At 42.7% G+C, this 25215-nt stretch overlaps 1 protein-coding gene across 2 annotated transcripts in view; it reads left to right on the top strand.

Moving 5' to 3' along the window:
• Positions 1–18923, top strand: part of EP300 (E1A binding protein p300) — a 60776-nt gene extending 41853 nt beyond the window's left edge. The window contains exons 20-31 of one of the 2 annotated variants that reach the window (XM_069002703.1): positions 940–1020; positions 3156–3212; positions 4619–4696; positions 5746–5813; positions 6982–7132; positions 7684–7830; positions 8219–8332; positions 9932–10097; positions 10727–10891; positions 12877–13038; positions 13497–13778; positions 15131–18923. In XM_069002703.1, coding sequence (XP_068858804.1) covers positions 940–1020; positions 3156–3212; positions 4619–4696; positions 5746–5813; positions 6982–7132; positions 7684–7830; positions 8219–8332; positions 9932–10097; positions 10727–10891; positions 12877–13038; positions 13497–13778; positions 15131–17353 — 3694 coding nt within the window. In that variant the 3' untranslated portion in view covers positions 17354–18923. Of the gene's footprint in view, positions 1–909; positions 1021–3155; positions 3213–4618; positions 4697–5745; positions 5814–6981; positions 7133–7683; positions 7831–8218; positions 8333–9931; positions 10098–10726; positions 10892–12876; positions 13039–13496; positions 13779–15130 lie in introns of both variants that reach the window. The other variant, XM_069002702.1, reaches the window with a different exon arrangement.
• Positions 18924–25215: the final 6292 nt, after the last annotated feature.

Genomic DNA, 25215 nt, shown 5'->3' with positions numbered 1-25215 from the left:
AAGCCACAGTTTTAGAACATTTTTGAAGGCTAGGGTGCAATCTTGAATTCATCTCTATTTTATTGAAGTACAAATGAAATCTTTCTCTGTAATGCTGTAGTGATGGCTGGACTGTTCTATGTGCAGACTATGATATGGAATCATGTCCATGTAGACCATTATGTGTCTAGTTAATGTTAGTTAACATAGAGTTTGACAGTTCTATTAGTCTGTAAGACTTTTGAGGACAGATGTTATTGTTCCTAAAGTTTCTGGTATTTAGCTTTCCCTTTCAACTGGGAGAGAATTCTGTGACCTTTCAGCATTTATACATTTAAGATGGAAGACTACCTCTCTTCCATTGATCTCCTGCAGATCCTCCTCCCAGCAGAACTGCTGTGCTGATGTACAAGTCAGAGTAGCAGTTCCTCCTTCCTCCTGCTCTTTCCCTGTCTCATTTTAATTCTTTGCTGTACGTGGCATGGATTATTAAAATGAAGAGGGTATGGGTATGCTAAAATGGAATACTCTTGTTTAATTTGTTTTTATCGTTTGCTGCTTGTGAACCCATTTGAGAGATTTAATGCTAATCTGTGCTTTGCCTTGGCTTTCTGCTTTGTGTTGTCTTGTCTTGCTTCTATGTTTTTGTTTTTGTCCTGCAAACCCCCATTTCTTTGTTCGTGTGTGTGTTATTTTTTTAATTTCTCCTTCATGCTTGTCATTGTCTGCACTTGGCTTTGATTGCGCAAAAAAAAAAAAATCCAAACCAAAATACCAAACCAACCAAACACAATGTGGGGCCCATAAATCTGCATCATTGAATATCCTTGTCGCCGTTGATGACCTGCTCTCTGCTCCTGTCCCTTCCTTGGCCTGCTGTGATTGGTGGCTCCGTTGCTTGACTTGGGCTGTGTTGTGTGGACGGAGCAGTTCACCCAAATATGGCCTTCTTGCTGACAGGTATCATTTCTGTGAGAAGTGCTTCAACGAAATCCAAGGGGAGAGCGTTTCTCTGGGAGATGACCCATCACAACCTCAAACGTGAGTTATTTGTGTTTGCTTGGGCTGTGCTTTCATAAGCTGTATCATGGCCTCCAGTGCTTTCTGTAGGGAAGGAGTTCAGCTGTAGGTTTTTAGGCTAGTAGAAGGTAGATGATACATCCTTCATAAAAGCCTGGACTTGTGCTTGTCTTGAAAACCCAGACTGACTGAACTAGTCAAAAATAAGCACTTAGTGCTTAAAATTGCAACTCTGCCAATAGAAGGGAAAGAAGAAAATGGCTTTTTCCTTGAAAAAAAGTGAAAGTATTCTACTGCAGAAAAATAACCATGCCTGCAGGCAAGTATGTGACAGACATAGCTTGAAATGTCAAATGTACCGTTTTCTTTATACACTAGCTATGCTATTAAACTTGTATTCAACATCAGGTGGTTTTTCATCCAAATCAGAAGCAGGCAACCTCCTTTTGCCATACAAATATTTCGCTGCTGGAATGCCATCTGCCTATGAGAAATGCTGTGCAGTTGTTGAGGAGAACACAGTAAAAGGCTGTACATGTTGCCATGTTGCTGGCAAACTGTTGGGGCAGTCTCTCATTTTGCTGTATCCTCCTCGTACCTCCCCCCCCAAAAATTTTGAAACTGAATTTTGGGAGACTAAGGAATCTGTTGAGGGACAAATGAGTGCCAAGCAGTTACTCTCTGAGCTGTTCAAGAAGTCCCTTTGGGGGAAGGCAGTGCAACAACCCTGCAGGCAGAACAAAATGAGGAATTCAGGAAAGTTTGAAGCCAGGGGGAGAGTTGTTCAAGTTGGTAATTGGACAAATTGAGTTAACTTTCATTTGGAACCAGATCCTGGATGCACTAATGGATACATATAGAACAGTACTGGAAGTATCTGTTTGGGCTTGGGATGATGTAAGTGTACTGAAAGAGGGTAGGTTGAGATTAGATACAAGGAAGAAATTCTTCATTATGAGGGTGGTGAGGCACTGGAACAGATGGCACCAGGAAGTTGTGGATGCCCCATCACTGGAAGTGTTTAAGGACAGGTTGGATGGAACTCTGAGCTACCTGGTCTAGTGGAAGGTGTCCCTGACAATGGCAGGGGGTGATGATCTCTTAAGGTCCCTGCCAGCCGAAACCATCCTAGGATTCTGTGATCTGCCTTTCTGGAAGGAAAAAGGAAGAAATAATGTTGTATGCTGGTCAGTACAATGGACCATGTCCCTGTGGGTAGGTGGATTGCTGTTCTAGTAGAAGTAAAGATCCAAAGTTTAATCAATATAGAGTCATAGAGTACGTCATAGGAATATACATGGTGGGTCCTGTTTAAGTTCCATGCACCATATTATAAGAATAGTTTGAGGTAATTGAGATATTTAACTTCATCATTTGTTTTATAAGGAGCTTCTGCAGGTGGCACTATTCAGAATAAACACTGAAATAAAAGGAGATAGGAAGGTTAATTCATCTCATGCAAGTTGGAGTGAGTCTGTGTCTGCTTCTCAGAGAGGGACATACTGATCTTCTCATGTTATGCAGAACACTCTTTGGGGTAAATTCTCATACATTTGAGTATTCTTGTATGTTCTGAACCAGCTCATTTAAAATATACTTGGGACCTCACTGTCAAAAAGATGGGATTTTAGGCCTTGAAAATGATGTAGGGAAGGTAAAGATAATGTGTTGTAGTGGCTGGGCTGGGGTTGCAGGGTTTGGAAGCTGAAATTTATCCTTGGAAGTTGATGTAGGAGGAGGGATAGGGGAATCTGAAAAAAGATAACCTACCTTTCTCAGTAATCAAAGATAACTGGAATTCTCTGCCTGCAGAATATGAGAGGCATATCAAGTAGTCTTTTCACTGTTAAATACTGATCAGACCTATCCAAAACTTGAATTATCAGCAAGCTTTAATATTTATCCTGTAGTAAAACTGAATAAGGGAACAATGTTGCTCTCTACAAGAGAAAAATAATGTTTTTCACAGACAAAGTGGAGTGGTGTATACTTCAGTTGCCTGTCCCTGTGTAAATATAATTACTTTCCTTGTAGTGCCAGTGAGTGTTTAAAAAATCTGCTTGTAAGTTTTGTCTTGGTTTGTGGATAGGTGTGGTATGGCATGAATGTTTGTTGTCTTGTGTTAAAACTGAGTTTTATTGCCTGTTTCTCCATAGCACGATAAACAAAGAACAATTTTCAAAAAGGAAAAATGATACACTGGATCCTGAACTGTAAGTATTGCTGTCACTCTTTGAATTATCCTCATTCTGTTATAATTACTTTGTAAGATATGTGTTATTCATCCACCATGGGCTTTGTCTTTCAGTGTTTTCCAATTTCATGGAACTCTGTTAGTATGTAGAGGCTGCTCAGTAGTCAGCAGATGTGGCATTCTGTGCTGAGAACCCAAACCACCATGGCTGTGCTTGAGAAATATGTAAAACTGGATGTATGGCCTGAAATCACTCCATTTTGTTGTCTTGCATGCGGATTCAACAGAAGGATGAATGCAGATAGCTCTGCTTTGGTGTGGCAAATGCTAAGTCTCAGAACTAATTTGAGTCATTTGGCAGTAGCTCTTAGTGCTGTTGGCTTTTCTAGTTGCTGCATTTTACAGGCAGCTGTAATAGAAGGAAAAGTTGTTATATTTTGAATCAGCCAGTTCTTCTGTACTTTTCTGAAAGCAGAACTGTAGTCATTCAGTAACATTAAGATGATGGTGACTCAGCTGCCTTTCTTGATATTTTTGAAACAGCTTTACATGGTCCTGCATCATACACCTGTGCTGCTACTCTGCAAACATTATCTTCATTCTCAAATGAATGAGCAAAAAGGGTGTTTATTATTCCCACTCCATCCTTCTAAAGGCACAAGGGTCAGCCAGTTCTTCTGTTTTACAAGGGCTGTGGGAAGGGGAGAACAGTAGCTTGATTCATAATTTTTCTTTCCCTTTGTTAAAATGAAGATAGGATATAAGCCTTAGTCTGATACCACATGCTCTACACAGATTACAACTACTCATTCAAAGTCTCAAACTTTTAGACAGGCATGTTCAAAAGGAGTCAGATTGTCCCAATATCTGAAGCAACCTTAGGTATTTTGGAGAATTATATTCACCAACATCTGGGAACTAGACCATATGACTTGTGCTTAAATCTCTGCTAATCCTCTGAAAGTGACTTAGATACTTGCTTCTGTGTTCTTCCTTCCCACCTTTCTGTAGCCTATTTGTAATATACCCCAGGGTTCAAGCATAGTTGGGTAACTAACAGCCAAGTATTTCACCTGGTTCTTCCTTTCTAACATGTGAATCCATTTTCCTCTACTCTTTATGGCAACAAGCAGTTTACAGATTTTACCCTTAAAAGGGCTTCACTTGAAAAAAATGAGTGGATGGTGGTAAGACAAACAAATGGTAATAATAATAATAATGTGTCCCTGCATAGTCTGCCTGACTTGAGCTGGCAGGTTCTTAATTTGTTCTGAAGGCTGTTCTCAGCATAGATATGCCCTCTATGTTAAATAGACTCAAAAGCCTAAATGCTAGAAGTGCTCTAATAAAATGTTACAAAATATACAAACAAGTAATGATACTACTAACCTTTGCTTCCCTTTGCTTTTTTTCTGCCTTCTACAGATTTGTTGAATGTATAGAGTGTGGAAGAAAAATGCACCAGATTTGTGTTCTTCATAATGAGATAATCTGGCCTTCTGGGTGAGGAATTTCTCCTTATTAAGTAGATAGTAAATATACTATGTGGTAGAGCTCATGCATAAAATTCCTTATATTGGTTATATTTAAAAGACTGTTTAATGGAAGAAGTTACATTCCCCGAAAATTTTACACAATCTATAGGGTAACATCAAATTTAGACAGTATATCTTACAGTGTTGTGTGGGAAGTTTTCTAATCTTTAATGTTTCCAGTGCTTCTTTGTGTGGAAGAGAGCATTTCAGCATTTTATGTTTAGAGATGCTAGCCCTTCATGAAAAGACATTTTTAGTTCTGGTAACAGTTTCAGACTGACCTGTTTTCTGTACAAATCATACTGCTTTGTCATCTTCAAAAAATTTTGTAACAACTGAAGGGTTTAACAGGTAAATCAACTTTTTTGACCTCAGCGATCAGATTAAATTTAAAAACCAATATAGTTTTCTTTAGATACTTGACGGTTCTTGATCAGCATACTGGGTTTTCTTCTGATTGATTTAAAAACTTTTAAAAGGATGATAAATTGTATGTTGGTAAAGTTTTATAAGAGCTTAAATGTCTCATTTATTGTCAAAAAAGCTGTGAGTTCTAGCATTCTGTTGTCCTATCCACATTGCTGCAGAAGAGAGTGGATGTCCTGTAAGTGTGGAAGAATCACAGAATCATTTCAATCTACAGTGTATTTGGGCATTTAGAAAAAAAAATCAGCCTTTTGCTTGGTGTTGCAGTGTCTTACCTTCATCAGAGACAGCAGTTTGAGCCTATTTGCTCCAAGAACACTTTGAGCTGATATTGTCAGACCTGCCACTGGAGACTTCCCTGGGCTTTCGGGTGGTGATGTGGGTGACTGATAGGAGATGCAGCACCTGGAGCTTAGATCCTCCTCTGCAGCTTTGAAACATTTGGGCTGTTCTTTGTGCTTTTATTTCAAATTTCAGTTAAGGTATTTTCCAGATAAGATCTGGTGAAAGATTTTGCTTCTAATGGTAAGATGCTAGAGAACTTGATGGTCTGACTTGGGATGACTTCATGTTCTCTCTTGTTTGCTTCAGCTTTGTCTGTGATGGCTGCCTAAAGAAAACGGGACGAACCAGGAAAGAAAACAAATTCTCTGCTAAAAGTAAGAGTCTGACACTTGCACAAGCAAATTTAAATAATATGTTAAGAATGGGGAAGAAGTGGCTTTTATGCTTGTGTTGCATTTAGGTTTTTTGGAGCTGAAGGAGGATACTTTGGGTCAGTTTTGACCGTCAGGTCTGTGGTGTTCAGAATGTTTGCATTCACAGGTGGTGGTGTTAGCTAATAGTCTGTTTTAGAGGGCTAACATACTGTTTTAGAGCACTTCTACTGCAAGGTACACATCCTTTTATCTCAATTGCAGTATCAATAGCATTGGGAAATAGTTGATGTGTGACTGCAGTCTGACTTAAATTTATGATATAACATGTTCAGGTCACTGTGACTATTGCTGCTCTTAAAAGCTTTGATGGAGATAAAGGTTATATCACCTGGTGACAGAACTCTAGAGACATTTCTTCTTGATCAAGACAGCTGATTTGAAGGCAGCGTAGGAGGAAATTTGTGTAGTCATTGTCCATCTGTTCTGTAGACGAAATAAGTCTTTCAGAAACTTCTTAGAATGGTGTACTTCTTAGAAATAATGAGGATTTATGTTTCTACTGAAATTTTAAAAATTCCGGCCAACCAATAGCATCAAAATTCAGCAAACTATTCAATGAATGGCTTCAGCATCTGAGTCTTTTTTCAAAATCTCCAGAATCAAAACTCCCTAGAGTCGCTAAGAACACAGGAGGAATACAATGGTTCTTTTACCATTTCTATCGGTTTTTGTTTATAGCAACCTGAAAGCATAGTTAACGTAGTAGAGCAGTGCTTAACCGAAAGATGTCAAATTGGAAAAATGAAAAGCTGATTGGTGGATCTGTAACTCTACCAGAAGTAATGGTCAGTGTTGAGGCAGGCCCTGTTACATCAGAAGTTCTGCTTTTCAGGAGAAACCGTAATTGTGGTTGACTTTTAAGACGAGATAGAAATTGGGTTGAAATACAGATTCTTTATTCATTTAAATAATGTATAAGCCATAAATGTGCCTGCAGGGGAAAGGCAGCTCACCCTATCTAGAAGTGTTAGGGTTTAAAGATAAAGCTTTAATTTATGCTAACATACTGCATGTGTTAAGAATCATTTTCATCTAACATCTGAGTAGAGAAATCACATATGAACAGTTCAGTTTTGTATATGTTTAGAGCTGTATTTTCCTCCTGCAGGGTTACCAGCTACAAGACTTGGTACCTTCCTGGAGAACAGAGTCAATGATTTCCTAAGACGACAGAATCACCCTGAGGCGGGAGAGGTCACAGTTAGGGTGGTACACGCATCTGACAAAACTGTTGAAGTAAAACCGGGAATGAAAGCAAGGTATGTTCATTTCTAATTTTGCTTTCTTTTGGGGAACATGGGAGCTGTTTGTACTCACATGATACACTTTGATTAAATAGAATAATTTAGGTTGGAAGGTGGCTCTAAGCTTGAGTCCAGCTGTTACCCTAGCACTGCTAAGGCCACTGCTAAACCATATCTCCAAGTGCCACATCTACACATCTTCTAAATACCTCCAGGGATGGTGACTCAAACGCTTCCCTGGGCAGCCTGTTTCAATGCTTGACAGTCCTTTTTGTGAAGAAATTTTTTTCTAATATCCAGTCACAAAAGACTGTTGTATTCAAAACCTCATCACCAGCCAGTTCTTGACAAACAGGGGTTCCTGCAGCTTAATAATTTTTTGTGATGAGTGTCTTTTTCACAGTAAAAAGTGGGTGTCTTATATTTGAGTAGTCTATAAATATTTACCTTTCAAATTGCACTAAAATTACACTTACAGTAGCCCTCATCTTTGTTGGCTTCACCTGGTAACACAGTCTCCGATATGTGCATATATTTGATACTCCCCTTCACCCTCTGGTCTGCAGGTTTGTAGACAGTGGAGAGATGGCAGAGTCTTTCCCTTACCGAACAAAAGCGCTTTTTGCCTTTGAGGAGATTGATGGTGTAGACTTGTGCTTCTTTGGGATGCATGTGCAGGAGTATGGCTCGGACTGCCCTCCACCCAATCAAAGGTGAGGAACTCCATGAAAGTCTATTGTGTTTTGGCACTCTCTTGTTTGGATGAACCTCCTGTAGTTCTGTATAGAGCTTCTCTGTTGCTTATGTGAGACCCTTAGTGCTGTTAGGTTCTAGAAACAAAGCAGCTTCTGTAATGTTAGAGTTGCTTCTTACTGGGGATGCTGGCTGGCAGACAGTGTTGCCTTAAGGATCACTTATCTGTGTTCTCAAGGAAGGGGTTGGATAGTTTTAGGGAGATGAGGCTAGGATATCAAAAGAAGGCTAAGTTTCTAGAGGTAGTATCAGAGACTTTGCAGATTGCTGTTGTAATGGATGCTTCAGATATATAAAATAACATGAATAAACTTTAGATCTCTGCTCTTTTTCACACTTTTTTTTTAGGCGAGTGTATATATCTTACCTTGACAGTGTTCATTTCTTCCGCCCTAAATGCTTGAGGACTGCTGTCTATCATGAAATACTAATTGGATATCTAGAATATGTTAAGAAACTAGGGTAAGTATCTTATAACATTTTCTTCTGTGCTGCATTGTGCTGAGTAGTTCTTGTTGCAAATTAAATTACTACATCCTATGGTACAGAATATGGTGCGTAAGTATCCACCTGTGATAATTTGACAACAACTGTGTACAGTTGAAAAGAAGAGAAAAAGGGATTGCAGGCTTTTCAGGGGAGGCCTCTGCTTCAGACATTTTTAGGTTTCCAAACTTATGTGAAACTTTCTTAAGTCTTAGTAGAAAAAGTGAGTCTGTTCTCCAGTCCATAAAATGTGTAATGCCATGGTTTTAATTAGGTCATTCCTTTGGGCTAGCAAGTAAGTTCTTGCCCTTGTTTATAAGGAGAAAGTTAAGTGTATTTTGTCTGTACTGATTAGCTCTGTAACAGTTGTATAAGGCCACTAAGAAATCTTGAGTAGCTGAAATTGTGAGAAACGGAAGAGTTAGGAAAGAAAGAGGAAAATATACTTGGACAGCACAGAAGAACACAGAACAACTGCAGTAACAAGAAAGGTGGAAATTAAATTACCATGATTACTGAAGTAGAAAGGCCAGTGAAGTAAACATCACTCTACTGTCAAGGTGCCTAGTGTAGGTTGGTGGAGTTATTTGTGGAGACATTATTAGGGACTATGTTTAAAGCAGTTGATGAGAAAAGAGAGTTGAAATGGAGGTAAGTGGTACTATCTTCAGTACCTCAGTGAGGTGGTGTGTTCTTTACTACTTCAAAAGCATACATTAGGGTTCTTTCTGCTTTATTGTCTATCTTCTAATCTGTGAGTCTGTACAATTGCTGCATAAAACTCAAGCCTCAGCTTAATACTATTTTCTGTGCTAATGGGTAACATCCTGTTCTCATTTTGGGAAAACAGTCTTGGTCACGTAATATCATCTCTCCATTCTCAGGCAGAAGGAATGACAACTGGCTGCAGCTCCCAGGGCTTGGGGAGGGTTCTGCAGAGCTGTTTCTCAACAGGGCAAAGATGGTTATTTTTCTCTGATTATTCCTCCTACTGGAGTTCTCTTCAAAAACTAATAGAGAAGAACTGAGGATGAAGAAGTGATCTTTGGTGTTATATTCTCTGCAGCTGCTACTATTTGGCTGTCATCTATCTTACTAGTACCCTAGATTGTGCACCCAAAAGCATAGGTTGGCAGTGCCTGTTTATTCCCAAATATAATTCTAAAACTTTTTCAAACTGATTCTCAAAACCCAGGGGATTTACAATAGAAAAGTGAGTTCTGTCTTTAAGTAAATCTGTTTTTTAAATGTTGCCAGATAAAGAATTATTGCTCTGTCTCAAGCTTTCACTACTGAAATACCTAGACTCCATCTTTCTCCCGTTAGTTAATTGGGAGATGGCAATTGCAGGTTTGTATCAGGCTTTGTTTTTTATGTAGGCTGTAAAATGTGCACACTTTACATATAAGTGCTCCATATATAGCGTTGGATTTTAGAAAATTAGTGAAAAGCTGGAAATGTTGAGTCCGGGAACAGCTGCCAGCTCGGTGGTGGCGCCACCTGGTGTCAGAGAGGAGAGCGCGCGAGCGTCCATTGTCAGTGCCCACATGTCCCGGTTTTGTTTGACCACTCCAGGTATACTACTGGACATATCTGGGCGTGCCCGCCCAGTGAAGGAGATGACTACATCTTCCACTGCCATCCTCCTGACCAAAAGATACCCAAACCCAAGCGACTGCAAGAGTGGTACAAAAAGATGCTGGACAAGTCTGTGTCAGAGCGCATCGTCCATGATTACAAGGTGTGTTAAGTGTATGCTTGGGGAAGCTTGACCAATCTTGTCTTGATTTCTTCCTTGCCCTTATGCATTGTGCCTGATTCTTGGTGTTTACTGCATTAGTTTTAAGTGAATTGAACACCAAAAGTTGAGTTAAAACATACTCTCTTCAAAACATGTAGCTTCTGAAATTGTTCTAGCAAGAAACTTGAAACGGTCCCTTAGAACAAACTAAATTCTTGAGGAATACTGTAAAAGAGCAAAAGAAAATATATGGAATCTTCAATCTTCTTGTGTTAGATAGAATTGCAGGGTTAGGATGCTGATGCAGTTAGAAATATGTAAATTTTTTTGAATTATCAGGACTTAAGGTAGTGTCAAGATTACGGTGATTATATTGTCTCAATTGGTAAGAAGGCTCATTGAAATCGAGGACACAGTAATGATTTATTTCTTCTGAGTGGGAATATTTGAAATGTATTTGACAAACTGTAACAGATGCACTTAGAATGTGCTCTTGTAAAATGAATTGAAATATTAAGCTTTCCTTTGTTTAGTCTGCTGATGCCTTTTCTTGTCACTCATTGAGAACGTTGCCTTTCATTATGTGACTTGCAATACTGATAACCAAATGTGGTTTTGCACTCTTTTAGGATATATTTAAGCAGGCAACAGAAGATCGTCTAACAAGTGCAAAGGAGCTCCCTTACTTTGAAGGGGACTTCTGGCCTAATGTTCTAGAGGAGAGCATTAAGGAGCTAGAGCAAGAGGAAGAAGAACGAAAGAGAGAAGAAAACACTAGTAATGAGAGCACAGATGTAAGGATGCTTTTGCTATTTTATGATCTAATGTAAAAGTTCTGATTATATATGGCTAATTATTAAAAAAAAGGAGGGGGGTAAGGCACTCTGGTTATCTGGCTTTTTCACTTTTCACTCTAATATAAATTTCAATTTTACAGTTTATAAATTAGAGTTGCTAAAATACCACTAAGCTACATTTGGATGAACAGTGGGTGTTCATATGGCTATAAAATATCTAATTGCCAAAGGCAATTTTGTTGAAACAGCTGCTAGATGAATATTTTATTGCTGAAATCCAATTGTTATCAATGATCATGTTGCCACCTCAGCCTGATTTGGAAGTTTTTTCCTTAAGCATTAGCTTTTAAATAGTGGCTCACTCTTTTCTTTTGAACTTGGGTTATAACACCAATCTTAGCAGAATGTTCTGAGAAAGTAATGGAAATCTGTGAGTTAGTACTTGACTCTCAATAGGTTTGTTTAGTAGCTTTAAGACATAGAGGATCTGAAGCACAAACTACTGCTGAACTGTTGTTGGGCTACTTTAAATTAGAGAAATTTCTTGCTGGTGTCTTGTGCAATTTTTTTTGAGAATGTAGAACTGAACAGATGCAGAATTTATGCATCTGCCTATCCTTGGATGTTCTGAGCTTTTATGGGAGAGGTGGTGAGTCCAAGGTAAGTTTAGTAGTTTTGCTCATGCAGTAGTACTTGTTAGTTAACTCTGTTTAAACACTGCTGCTTTGTCACGTTATCAGATACTAGATTTTTTTTGGGGGGGGGGGGGTAGAATTTTTTTGCTGGAAGATCTTTGGATCAGAAAAAGTTAACATTACAATTAAAAATTGTGATTCTCCTGTGTTCTTTGCAATACCTTCTTTCAAGGACTTTGATTAAACAAAGTGCAGGAAATCAGGCAACATGATACCAAATTTGCATTAAGTAACATCCTTCTTAGGAAGGTATTGTTTGCTTTCTACATGGTATAGCTTAAAGGTCCTCATCTCCCTAATATACCAGAAACCACTTGTGAAGGATCATTTAGCTCTGTGTGTGAGGTTGGTCAATATTTAGTCAAGCCTTCACAGCAGTTTGGCCCCAAAATCCTGTGGTAGGGCAAGCTTGCAGTACATTACTATTTAACTTTATTATTATTATAAATAGTTTTTACTCTTTATCGATCCTGTGTTTCACTCTTGAAGAAGAAGCAATAATAAACTGTACTGTCAAGTGATGTGATAGTCATTCATGTTCACTGGGGATTTCCATTCTGACAAAGTTATTTTAAGCTTAGGAAAAATGCTTGTTTAGCCAGCAATTACTTTGATCCTTGATCATCTTCTGCTGTGGTGTTTTGAGGTGCTCTCTGAGCAGCCCAGCAAGGAATAAACTGTTCATTGCTAACAGAATATAGCTGAAATTAAGCTGACCTGTTTTGACTGTTGCAGGGTATGACAGGAGGCAGGTGCATGCTAGGAGTTGCACTACTAATGCCTTTTGGACTCAGAACAACAGCCTCGTACCAAAATCAGTTTAACGCCGTCTGTTAAAAATAAATCTGTCAGAGCTGTAGCAAACTAAATCTAGGTGGTTTAAGTCTTTCTTACCTTTGCTCAGTGCTGTATCAATTGCAGTTTTCAGTTATTTTTATTTTTGAATTGCATTGAGAATTCATCTACTAAACCCCTTTGTGATTGTCCAAGAGGTTCTTCACCATGTAGCTGTAGCAGACAAACAAGTTTCATTATATAATGTTTTGCCTGTACCTCCTGAGCATCTGTGCTTCTAATATTTTTAGATATATGTATTGCTGATCTTGATATCTTTCGGCATAATTCTAATGGAATTAATTTAATGTTCCTGGGGACTCTAGTATGTATCTTTGGAGTAAATTCTTGTGAAATGTGTTTTGTCCTGCAGTTATAGAATATGTAAAAATAATAAAATGGTGATGTGGTGTTGCTTAGATACCTGACATAAAATATCTTTAAAATTGCTAGGTGAGCAAGGGAGACAGCAAAAATGCCAAAAAGAAGAACAACAAGAAGACAAGTAAAAACAAGAGCAGCTTGAGTCGTGGCAATAAGAAGAAGCCTGGCATGCCCAATGTGTCCAATGACCTCTCCCAGAAGCTGTATGCCACTATGGAGAAGCACAAGGAGGTAAGAGTTGATTGAATGAGAAATGTTTTTTACCTCAATAAAGAGGTGTACAAAGCTTTGATACTTCAGACAGAGTCATGCCCTGCAAATTATACAGGTTTGGCTGGAGAATTGAGTGGCTCACCCAGAAAGACCAGTACCAGTAAGTCTGGGTGCTCTTTGCTGCAAGGGCAGCAGGAATAAATGCAGCTGTGCTCGTGCAGAACTTCCTAACAGTCTAGATTGCCAGAGCAGTTCTACTGTTACTGTTTGGTCCAGTGCCCCTTACCTATTTCTTCAGAAGAAAGTGAACCTGCAGGGCACTCAGAGGTCTGAGATTTCCTGGGCCCCACAAGCACACCACCTGGCAGCCAGTCGTTCAAGTGTTAGCTGATCCTGGAACTGTACACTCTGTAATGAGGGTTGGTGACCAAAACATCTTGATCAGTGCTGCCATATTAAGCCTTTTTATTTTTCAGGTCTTCTTTGTCATCCGTCTCATTGCTGGCCCTGCAGCCAACTCCCTGCCCCCCATCATTGAGCCTGACCCACTCATTCCGTGTGACCTGATGGATGGGCGTGATGCTTTCCTAACCCTTGCTAGAGACAAGCACCTGGAGTTCTCCTCACTACGAAGGGCTCAGTGGTCAACCATGTGCATGCTGGTGGAACTGCATACCCAGAGCCAAGATCGCTTTGTTTACACCTGCAATGAGTGCAAGCATCATGTGGAGACCAGATGGCATTGCACTGTCTGTGAGGTATGTTTGGTGAAGTTTTCCTTGCTTCTGTCCCTGTATCTTTATGCCCAGAGTGCTCTTTACCTGAATTCTCATTATTAACTGATGGAAAAAGATCTGTGCAGCTCATCTGCTGGCAGTTCAGAAAGGAGGGAAAACGTTTTCCATAACAAGCGGTTCTATTTACTGTACTGCTTGGTGTGATTTTTGCCTTGTGGAAAGCTGAAATGGAGTTGTGTTTTCTGTAGTTCATTTAAGGTACTGCTGCCTAAGAAGCTGGGAACTGTAGCAATGGCTTGAGCTGGAATGGTAGGATCAGCTGGTTTTTCTGAAGAGCAATGCATAATTTTTTCTTCCAGAGTCAGAAGTGTGGGGCTGCAGTATTTCTGTAAAGAGGGCTCTCTGTTGGTTTACTGGCACAGAGATTTTGCTGTGCTGCAAGTCAGATCCCAATACTGGGGCGATTCCTTCACTTCTCTGTTGTGTTTCTGTAGAATGCTGCAAAGAGCATTTGTCCTCAGAAGTGTTTGCAAAACCAGTGTGTTTGAAGATCAAGTTCAGGGGTTTCATTCAATGCTCTCCAGAAGGTGGATTGTCATTGTATCTGGCTTCTTGTAACTTAGTTTTCTAGCCTGCTGGAAGGGAATGACTGACTCAGATTTGATCCTAATTACAATTTGATGCTTCACTTTGCTCTGGTTATGTGTGTGTATATATATATTTTTATATATGCACACACATAGACATGTGTGCTTTTACCTTCTTAGTATATACTAGAAAGTAAATTCTAAATTTCCTATGGTTTAATGCATCCTGAGAACTTAGGTCTTTTTCTTAAAGATCAATTATTGAGCCCAAACTCACGTGCTGTTGCTTTCACAGAACATGTTCTGTTCTTCTTTCAGCACTCTCTGTTGTTTAACTTGCATCTGCAAACTGAAAATGCAGCTTTCATTCTTTTTTGAAAGCTGGTACCTGTTCTGCCACTCCTGCCCTCTTCTTTTGAAGCAGAAGCAGATGAGCAGCTGTTTGTCCCCTGCCTATTTCTTCTACTTTCCTGTTGGGAAAGAAAGGGATTTTTCTGGCCCAGCTGAATAATGTGTGACTTACTAGCTCAGAGCCAACTTGTTTTTCAAGGTTTATATATTTGTGTAGCTTTCAGACACCCTTACACCCACACACTTTCCCTGGCTATAGTTTGGATTTATTCCTTCTCAATTACCTCAACATGGCATGAAAGATTGAATTTTTCCCTAGAGCAACAATTTGCCTGGAACAGACTGGGAGTAATTTGTTGAGGTGGCATGACATTTATTCATTTATTGTATGGAGTTTCAGGAACACTGATAACTCATCCTTTGTTGTCTCTTCAGGATTATGACCTGTGCATCACCTGCTATAACACTAAAAACCATGACCACAAGATGGAAAAATTAGGCCTTGGTCTAGATGATGAGAGCAACAACCAGCAGACCACCACCACGCAGAGCCCCGGCGATTCCCGCCGCCTGAGCATCCAGCGCTGTATCCAGTCTCTGGTCCACGCCTGCCAGTGTCGCAACGCCAACTGCTCGCTGCCGTCCTGTCAGAAGATGAAACGGGTTGTCCAACACACCAAAGGCTGCAAACGCAAGACCAATGGAGGGTGCCCCATCTGCAAGCAACTCATTGCTCTCTGCTGCTACCACGCAAAGCACTGCCAGGAGAACAAGTGCCCCGTGCCCTTCTGCCTCAACATCAAACACAAGCTCCGTCAGCAACAGCTCCAGCACCGCCTGCAGCAGGCGCAGATGCTCCGAAGGAGGATGGCGAGCATGCAGCGCACGGGTGTGGCGGGCCAGCAGCAAGGATTGCCCTCGCCCACGCCGGCTACCCCGACGACTCCAACGGGCCAGCAGCCCCCGACACCACAAACCCCACAACCCCAGCCTCCGCCTCAGCCTGTGTCGCAGCCTCAGCCTGCACCTCCCAACAGCATGCCACCTTACACCATGCCAAGAACTCAGCCCCCCAGCGCTGTGTCCCAGGGCAAGGCAGGTGGCCAGGTGACGCCTCCAACCCCACCTCAGCCACCGCAGCCGCCAGTTCAGGGTCCTCCTCCGGCAGCAGTGGAAATGGCCATGCAGATCCAGCGGGCAGCAGAGACCCAGCGCCAGATGGCACAGGTTCAGATCTTCCAAAGGCCAATTCAGCACCAGATGCCCCAGATGCCACCGATGGGAATGAACCCTCCACAGATAGGCAGAGGTCCTGGTGGCCATATAGATCAAGGAATGGGGCCAGCAGGAATTCAGCAGCAGCCACCATGGGTGCAGGGGGCCTTACCCCAAGCTCAGCTGCAGCCAGGAATGCAGAGGCCATCTATGATGTCAGTAGCTCAGCCGGGTCAGCCGATGAACATGGCCCCTCAGCCAGGGATGGGTCAGGTACCTGGCACTGCTCAGCCCAAACAACCACCTCTGCCCCAGGCGGCCTTACAAAACCTATTGCGGACTCTCAGGTCTCCCAGCTCACCCATGCAGCAGCAGCAGGTGCTTAACATCCTTCACTCTAACCCTCAGCTGCTGGCCGCTTTCATCAAGCAGCGGGCGGCCAAGTATGCGGGGTCCCAGAACCCGCAGGGCATGGCGGGACAGCCTGGCATCCCGCAGGGGCAGCCAGGGCTCCAGCCGCAGCAGGCCATGCAAGGGCAGCAAGGAGGAGTGCACCCCAACCCAGCCATGCAGAACATGAACCCCATGCAAGCAGGAGTGCAGAGGCCCAGCATGCCCCAGCAGCAGCCACAGCAGCAGCCGCAGCAGGCCATGGCTGGGATGAATCCTCAGGCGCAGCAGATGAATATGAATCACTCGGGGATGGCTCCCCAGTTCCGAGATCTCCTGATGAGACGGCACCAGATGATGGAGCAGCAGCGCCACCAGCAGCAGCAGCAGGGAGCGGGACCGGCACTGGGGCCAGGGATGGCCAACCACAACCAGTTTCAGCAGCCCCAGGGCGTCGGGTATCCCCAGCCGCAGCAGCAGCGAATGCAGCATCACATGCAGCAGATGCAGCAAGGAAACATGGGACAAATAAGCCAGCTTCCACAGGCCATGAGTGCAGAGACAGGAGCCAGTTTGCAACAGGCTTTCCAGCAAAGGCTGCTTCAGCAGCAGATGGGGTCCCCAGCTCAGCCCAATCCTATGAGCCCCCAGCAGCACATGCTCCCCAATCAGGCCCAGTCCCCGCACCTCCAGGGCCAGCAGCTCCCTTCATCGCTCACCAATCAAGTGCGTTCTCCGCAGCCTGTACCCTCACCGCGGCCCCAGTCCCAGCCCCCTCATTCCAGCCCATCCCCTCGGATGCAGCCTCAGCCTTCTCCACACCACGTCTCCCCGCAGACCAGCTCCCCACATCCAGGACTGGTAGCTGCCCAGGCTAACCCCATGGATCAAGGGCACTTTGCCAGCCCGGACCAGAGTGCAATGCTTTCCCAGCTTGCTAGCAATCCCGGCATGGCAGGCCTCCATGGTACAAGCGCCACGGAACTGGGGCTCAGCTCTGAGAACTCAGACTTGAATTCAAACCTTTCACAGAGTACACTAGACATACACTAGACACGTTGTAGCATTTTGGGAGCAAAAAAAAAAAAACTAAAAAAAACAAAGAAAATTAAAAAAAACTTATTTTCGCAAGACTTTTTGTACTGAAGACAAATTTTTTTGAATCTTTCTTAGCTAAAACGACATTTTTCCCTGGAACACATCTGAACTCTGCAGCACTAGTTTGTGGTTTTAAAAACAAACCAACAACGAACCTGAGGGACAGTAGAGTACAAAGAATATATTTTTGTTATGGCTGGAATCATAACCAGTCCTTTTTCTCGGCTTTTGTTTTTTTTCTCGTGTGCGTTCGGGAGGTCGGGGGAGGAAGGTGGTCTTTTGGTTGTTCACCAAAGGATACCCTGCTCATGCCTCCAATAGGTTTTATTTTTTTTTAAATTAATGAAAATATGTAATATTGATAGTTATTATTTACTGAGGCAGATGGTAAACATTTTCCCTATTCTGGTTTTTCTTCATGTCACTGCAAAAAAACCACCACAAAAAACAGAACAACAGAAAAACACAGGAGAACCTTTTCCTAAAACCGGAGGACAAAAGGGGTTAATGTTGCTTTAAGAATACATTACATATATAAATATATATATATAAAAATAAATACCAATCTTTTCCTCTTTGGTTGGAAATATGTCAATTCTTTGAAAATGTAAAAATATTAAATAACTCAGTCCCCTCCTGAAGTCTACTTTTGTCCTCCAAGAATTTTCTATACAAGAGTCTGAGCTTAAAAAAACTTCAAGTATTAAAGTAATTTGTACATGTAGAGAGAAGACAACATTTTTGCAAATACACAGGGGCAGCTGCCAAATGGATGTAGTATATATATTGTGGTTTCTGTTTTCTTGAAAGAATTTTTTTCGTTATTTTTACATCTAACAAAGGAAAAAAAAAAACATAAAAAAGAGGGTAAGAAACAATTCCAACGGGATTATTTCAACCTGAGAAAAAGTCCCTGGGGTTTCTTCTTTATGCTTGCTTTCTCTCTCCCGTGCCCCTTTCCCACCCTCTTCCACTTTCTGTAAAACTTGAAAATAGAAAGCAAAAAACCCTCAAATGTTGTATATCATGCAATTAAAGTTGGTTACTTATAAATAAGAACTTTCGATCACTGTATAGACTGTTAAAATTGATTTCTTATTACCTATTGTTAAATAAACTGTGTGAGACAGACAGCCTGTTTTTAATGTTTCCCTTCTCTCCCACATGTGTTGCTTGTTCTTAAAATGGGGGGGGTAGCGGAATATGTGCTACTTCAAATGTTTGCTATTTAGACGTCAGAGAGCTATTTAATGTATATGACTGTTTTAAAATGCAAATCTCTAATACGGGATGTAGAGTAATAATTAGTCTTCTAAATGGACTCTTTTGGTACAACTCTGCATTCGCGTTGTTCCCGGCATGTATCTTACCAAAGAAACGAGGTCTGACCTCGACAGTTGTGCCAGTCAGCTGTGCCCTGCCCTGCTCACACAGCCTGGGAGCAGCTGATCTTCAAAGGACCTATTTTGCATTTTGAAATGAGAACTTTTTGTTTGGATATGTGATATTAAAAGATCCTATTTCACTTGGAGTATATTGTGCGCCTTTTGGCACTGAAGTGTGAGCATGAGGTAAGCTTGTGTGGGTGCCCTGCAGGCAGGCGCTGCACTGGGGTGGTGTGTGGGTGCCCAGGCACCCTGTGTCACAGCTGTGCCCTGCCCGACACAGGGGTGCTCCTGAACAGAAGCGCTGTCGCCGTGGAGTGCGCGGGCAGTGATCTCAGTTGTGTGCTGCTGCCAGCTGTGCTCACATGGAGTTAATCCGGTCACATCGTTTGTTGTGCTCGGGCTGTTTGTGATGGATGTGGCTGGCTCATTTAGGGCTTTCTAAAATCCAGCCTCATGGTGTGCATGTGCACACAGTGCTGGCTGCCTAGGGAATAATTCACCACCAGGGCGAATGTACCTGGAAGAGCCAGATGGGACCAAAGATGTGACCAGAGCATGATGTCTGTGTAACACCGACTTTGTTGGGAGCATCAGTGTAACTGCAGATCCCAGACAAATAACTCGAGCAAGCCGACCTCAGGAAACTGCTGGTGGGAGATGATGGAGGGGGTAAATGTGGATCAATGGCAATCTCAGCCACATGCCAAACAAAAGTAATGGTGTATTACAATGTGAAGGGATGTTAGAGGTCTTCAAAAGTGGGAGTAAAATGCTTGATGTTTGGATATAAACAGAAGTAGGACAATGAATCTCTTGTATTTAAAAAGGGGGGTTGATAGCAAGCCTTCAGCAAGATGGTGGAAAGTTCATGGCTGGCCTAAGGAAAGCAGCCCTGGGCTTTGGTATTCTCCCTTGGCTAATCCTTATACCGCTCACCCCTGTGTGACGCAGACCAGCTCTGCACCAAGCCCACAGTTACCCTGCCTGCATGGGGAGGGACTGCTCCTGACCTGCCCTAAAGGAGAGCAGAAAGCCAAAAAATCCCCACGTGTTGAATGCCAGGGCAGCAGCCTGGGATTGTTTAGATTTGTGCTCTCCACAGTAGGCTTTCCTCTTCCTTCCCTGCCACCAAACAAAGCCTAGTTTTACTTTCAGTCTTGGGGGACTTCTCAGGATGGAGCATAAATAAAATTCCTTCTGACCACATACAGGCTAGTGAAGTGAAAAATGTGCCCAACCTTCTGACTTGTATGCTTTTAGTGCAAACATCTTTGATTCATGCCGTGGAGCACACAAAACGTGGTTAGAATTTGTCCTGACCTGCCCCTGAAGTGGGGAAGCCCTGGAACCTTGCAGAGCATGCTACAGATCTTCCAACTTCAACTGCCAATATAGAGACTTCCTTAAACGATGCCATGATGCATTTTATGTGACAGCACAGCTGCTCTGTACCTCTTTGTAGGTGCTGACTCTGAGCCAAGTTCAGTTTTTGAGGTGGTGTGGATGATGAATAGTTTAAATTTCCATAGGGTTTCTTTTCCCAACATCCCTCCACTTCTGCTTTCCCTGGTTCTACTGGAGAACCAGAACCCACCATTTGGGGAACTACTTGGCTGTTTCAAGTAGTGGAAGGATTTCAGGATAACAGAATTAGGGTGTCATCTGTATCTCTCTTGCCATTCAGTTGCATCCAAGTGAGAGTAGGTTGTTTCACTCCTATTTATTAGACTCTTGGCCAGCAAAAAGAAGTCACACCCAAAGTTCTAGCAATCCAATCAGGTATTAATTGTCCAGTTACAACGATGCTAATGGTTGTACTCAAATAATTTGTAGTTCAGTGATGTAAACTTTCTGATGCCTGACCTTCCAATGTCCCTTTGAGTCCTAAGGTCAATGACTGAAGTCACAGTTGGGGAGGGCTTGAAGTGAGTTTGTCACAGGGAGTGTAATATTTATGGTTTATCGCTCAGTCTTGGGGACACCTGTTTGTAAAAATTACACCTTGCTCTTTCCTGGTTCCTTGTTTCTCATTATGTCCCAATTTACTGTTTATGGTGTGTTATACATGTGTTGCATACTTATTCTTTGTTACTCCTAAAACACTGAACTCGGCCATTGGTGAGTTGCTCATAGCCTGGACCTGCAGTATCATCTGTGACTCTGTGTGTCTACACTGGTGCATTTATTTATTCATTTATTTTAATTCTAACACTGTCATTGTAGATACTCTGTTCTACACAGAGCCTCTTATTATTACAGAAGGCCAGAATGGCTGAGGTAGGCACCTGTGAAGATCATCTATCCACCTCTCTTCTCAAAGCAGAATCACCTAAAGCAGATGGCATGTCCAGCTGAATATCTCCAGAACGGAGATTCCATGGCCTCTCTGTATAGTTCGCAGCTCCATGTCCCCTGCGAGGTGTCTCTATGCATCGACTAGTCCCAGCTCTCCCAGCGTCTCCTCATCTGACAGATGCTCCAATCTTACCACTGTGCTGGCCATTTGCTGGATTCACTATGCCCACATCTCTCTTGTACTGGGTAGGCCAAACACCAGATAATTGCACAAAACCCAAGACAATGTTGGTAGCCCTCACTTGGTCATTAGACAACTGTTGTAACAGTAAAACGAGCTACAGCAGCTACTGGCAGGCCAAGACAAGCCCAGGCAAACTTGACAGAGCCTCACGCAACGCGGAGCTTGTGGCCTCTTACAGGCAGTGGCAGCACCATGACAAAGCTGGGGTAGATGATGTGACAGTGACAGCCATTCCAGCTTCTGTTTCATTTCTCCCGAGCTTTTTTCCAGTGTATGATACAGCTTCTCTGCAAGAAACTCCACCTCCTCTTTCCAAGACGGTCTTTTTGCAGACATTATGTCCTTGATTTTGCTGCTTCCAGTTTCAGCCAAACTCAAGGACTCCAGCCCATCCTCTCTGGACAGTCTGTAGCAGGTCCTGTAGTGAAAGACAGCAGAAGAGTCTGCTCCTTATGACCAGTTCTGCCCTGGTGTGTGATGAGGTTTCCTATCTCATCAGCCACAGCCACAGCGTGCTCTGGCTGGGGAGTGTTTGCCTTCCTACAATACACCCCTGGGGTATCTGCCAGTTTGCCCAAGGAGCCATTTCTTCCCTCAGCTTGTCAAAGCAGATTGTGTGCCATTGATTCCAGCTCGAGACAGAGCCTAGCCTGGCCCCTGAAAGTGTGAGAGCACAACAGGCTCCATCCACAGGGATTGCAGCAGCATCTATGCTTGCATCATGGATGGAAAGCCACTGAGCTGCTCTGTCAGCCTTGCAGGTGTGGCATTTGCCTGCCCAGCTGTGCTCTGGCATTTTGTTTAGAAACGTTTTGATGGTTTGCTCAAGTTGCCTCAGTCACACTCCCTTAGAACAGGGTCTTGGTTTCAACTCTCCAGCAGGGGATATTGGATGTTTGGAAGGGAAACCTGTTCCATGGCTGGTGCTGTGGGTAGCTGATGGGCAATCAGCCATGGCTCCAGTCTACTCTCCCTGTTGTAGGGAGTGTGGTGGATTTGGGCAGGGTGGAGAAATTACTGTTGGCACCATCTCCCACAGTCATCTTTGATGCCCTTCCTAGAAGTTGGCACAGCTCAGACTGGTTTTCCCCAGGTGTGCTGGGTGGTGGCAGGCTCTGGCATATCTTGGGAGCACAGAGCTACGTGGGATGCAACCACAAGCACTGTCAGTGGGTATTTTGCTTCTCCTCATGCCCCCGCAGTCCCCAGGGCAATAGTAGGAATTGAAAGGCAGTGACAGTGTCATTACAAGAAAGCTTTTTGCCAACCCTGCTCCTCTGGCTGCAAGCGCAGAGCTTCTGTTGCCCTGAAAAGCAAGGAGTCTTTCATTTTGTTTTGCTTCCTCTTCACTTTTGCTTTTCATTGTCTGTGTTATTCCACGCCAGTGTGGCACTGAAATGAGCTCCCGGTACAATGTCCTGGTGTCCAAAGGTTTGGGAGCCATACAGTGGATATCTCACCAGGCCTGTCGATGGAAAGCCAGGGCAGCCTGAGGCGTGACCTGGGTCTACCACCACCCACACTGCCAGGGCTTGTAAACACATTCACTGCCTCCAGAGTTAGAGCCACCAGAAGTTAGATCCCCAAATTCACGAGTTAAGGAAAAAAAAAAAGAAAAAAGAAGACCTCAGGTGCTCTTCTGTTTGCCTGCTGTTATCTCAGTCTGAGCTTGTATTGAAGGATTTCAAGCCTTTTTTTCTGTCACGTGTCACCACAAACAGTGAGCGAGAGCCCTTAACTGGGACTCAGGAAAGGATATGTAAAGGGATTTCCACCTCGGTGAACTGCGTATTATGTGTCAGGCCTTGTGCATGGTGTAACATCTCATCTTCTGCTATTAGCTGGACTTAATGGTTCAGGCTGGGGAAGGTGACCTGGCAGGACATGATGGTGTCCCATGTCTTCCCTGAAAGGCTTGCAGAGGGATCAGGAGGCAGCACAGCTCAGCTCTCAAAAGCCAGATTTCTTGGGGGTCTGGGATGGGATAAGCGCTTCAAACTGAGATTTGCTTCCCAGGCAGTTAACTCTTCCCTCTCCTTGTCAGGATAGCCTTGGGACTGGGCATAGTTGCTTTTTGGGGGGTTGTTTTGGTTTGGGTTTTTTGGGGTGTTGTGGTTTTTTTGTATTTTTTAATCTGGACAAAAATTATTTACTGTTTTGTTAGTATTTGTATGTAGAGTTGTGTTGACATATATTGACAGATCTAATGTGGTAGTAAAATAGCATGGAAGGACAGGCTAACTTAGTATTTGTGCCCTTAACTGGGTTGCTGTTGGGTTTGGGGTTGGATTATTTGTTCACCACACAAACTGTTCAATTATTATGTCTATTGTACAGTGTTACTTAGTGACAAGTTGCTGTAAATGTGGAAGAACATCAATGTAACACTAAGGATGGTCTGACAAGGGTTTTCTGTAAGCTCCTCAGCCCATGAGAGATCTAGAAAACAGCAACTGCTCAAAGCTCCCACCTGCAAGTAGGCTGTTGCCTGTTCTTACACAGTGCAGGACATGCCTCTCTTCATTTCACAGTTACCTTGGTAAAATTAGTCTGCCAACGGTTAAGCAGAATATGTTTTCTTTTATTATTCCTTCTGTTTGCTTGTTGGTTTTCCAAGCTCATCTACCCTACTTTCCTTTTTCAAAGATGATATCATGAACATATAGCCAAGGCTTACATGTCTATAAATATTTTTTCTTCAAAATGGTTCCCTTCCCAGTCCTCATGACAGAAATTAAACCCTTCAATGTTTTTTGGTTTTTCACAGTGTCAGCTAGGAGGAGCGCTACAAAAGCCACGTGCCACTTCCCACTGCACACAAGAGCTTGAAAGTCCTGTAACCAGAATGGCTGCCACTTAGTGCTGGAAGTGAAAAAAGGCCCCTTTTTATCCTGGAGCACTAGGATTCTCATGAGCTCTTTGAAATAACAGAGTAGAAAACTAAAAAAGGAGGCTCTGGAGAAGCAGCAGGTGAATTTATGAAGCCTGGGGACCTGGAATATGAGCTCTCCATCCCAGAGCATGGGTGAGAGAACAGTCCCAGTAGACAAGCACAAAGAGCCAGTGAGCCAAAGCTTCTCAAGGAAGTTGTGGTAATGAGGGACAGAGCAGATGCTGAAGTACAAAAGCTGCACACCTTGGAGCTGAGTGCCTGAGGAAGCAGCCTGGCCCCCCTGTCCTGCAGCATTAATCCCTCCCATTGCAGCCTGGACTCCGGTCATTTCACCTGACAGCAGCCCTTTGATACTGATCTTTCTAAAATTTTTATTGCAGATGACATCAAAACACAGACCAAGCCCAGAAGAGCAGTAGGGAAGGAGATGGGAAAAGTGAAGTCTAATCTAAGTTTTGGGGTTTAGTTAACTGAGATTGTCAGTGCTGTTCTCTCCCTAAAGAAAGGAGCTGGCTTTACAGAACTATTATGATTAATGTAACATAACAGAGTTTTTATTGTTGAGAAGAATATAAGTGTTCCTTAATCAAATTGAGCTTGATTCACATTAAAATTAATTTATTTAAATACTATTATTTATTGAAAAGGCTTATTTAGAACTGCAATGAAAAATGAACAGCCATGGGATGGGGACTTCCTTTAAGCTTGTTCTGTGTCAACACAGAACTTGGTTTTGCTTAAACCTTCAAGAAGCCTTGAGCCAGCCTCTGTGTGACCTAAGGGAGCAGTGCTGATTGTTCCACTCTGGGAAGGGAGTAGGAGATGCACACCAGCTACAGCTCATGATGTGTTCCATGAAAGATTATTGCAGTGGAAAGACTTTAATGAGCCTTTAATTTTGTATTGTGTCTTTTCTGGAAACAGCTTTGCTGTCTGCCATGCCGTGCAATGTCTAGCAGTATTTGCAAGGGAATAACAGTCTTTATGATTTATTTCA

This window comes from Aphelocoma coerulescens, chromosome 1A (assembly GCF_041296385.1).
Source record: "Aphelocoma coerulescens isolate FSJ_1873_10779 chromosome 1A, UR_Acoe_1.0, whole genome shotgun sequence".
NCBI lineage: Eukaryota > Metazoa > Chordata > Aves > Passeriformes > Corvidae > Aphelocoma > Aphelocoma coerulescens.
This window is presented reverse-complemented; position numbering and strand designations above follow the sequence as displayed.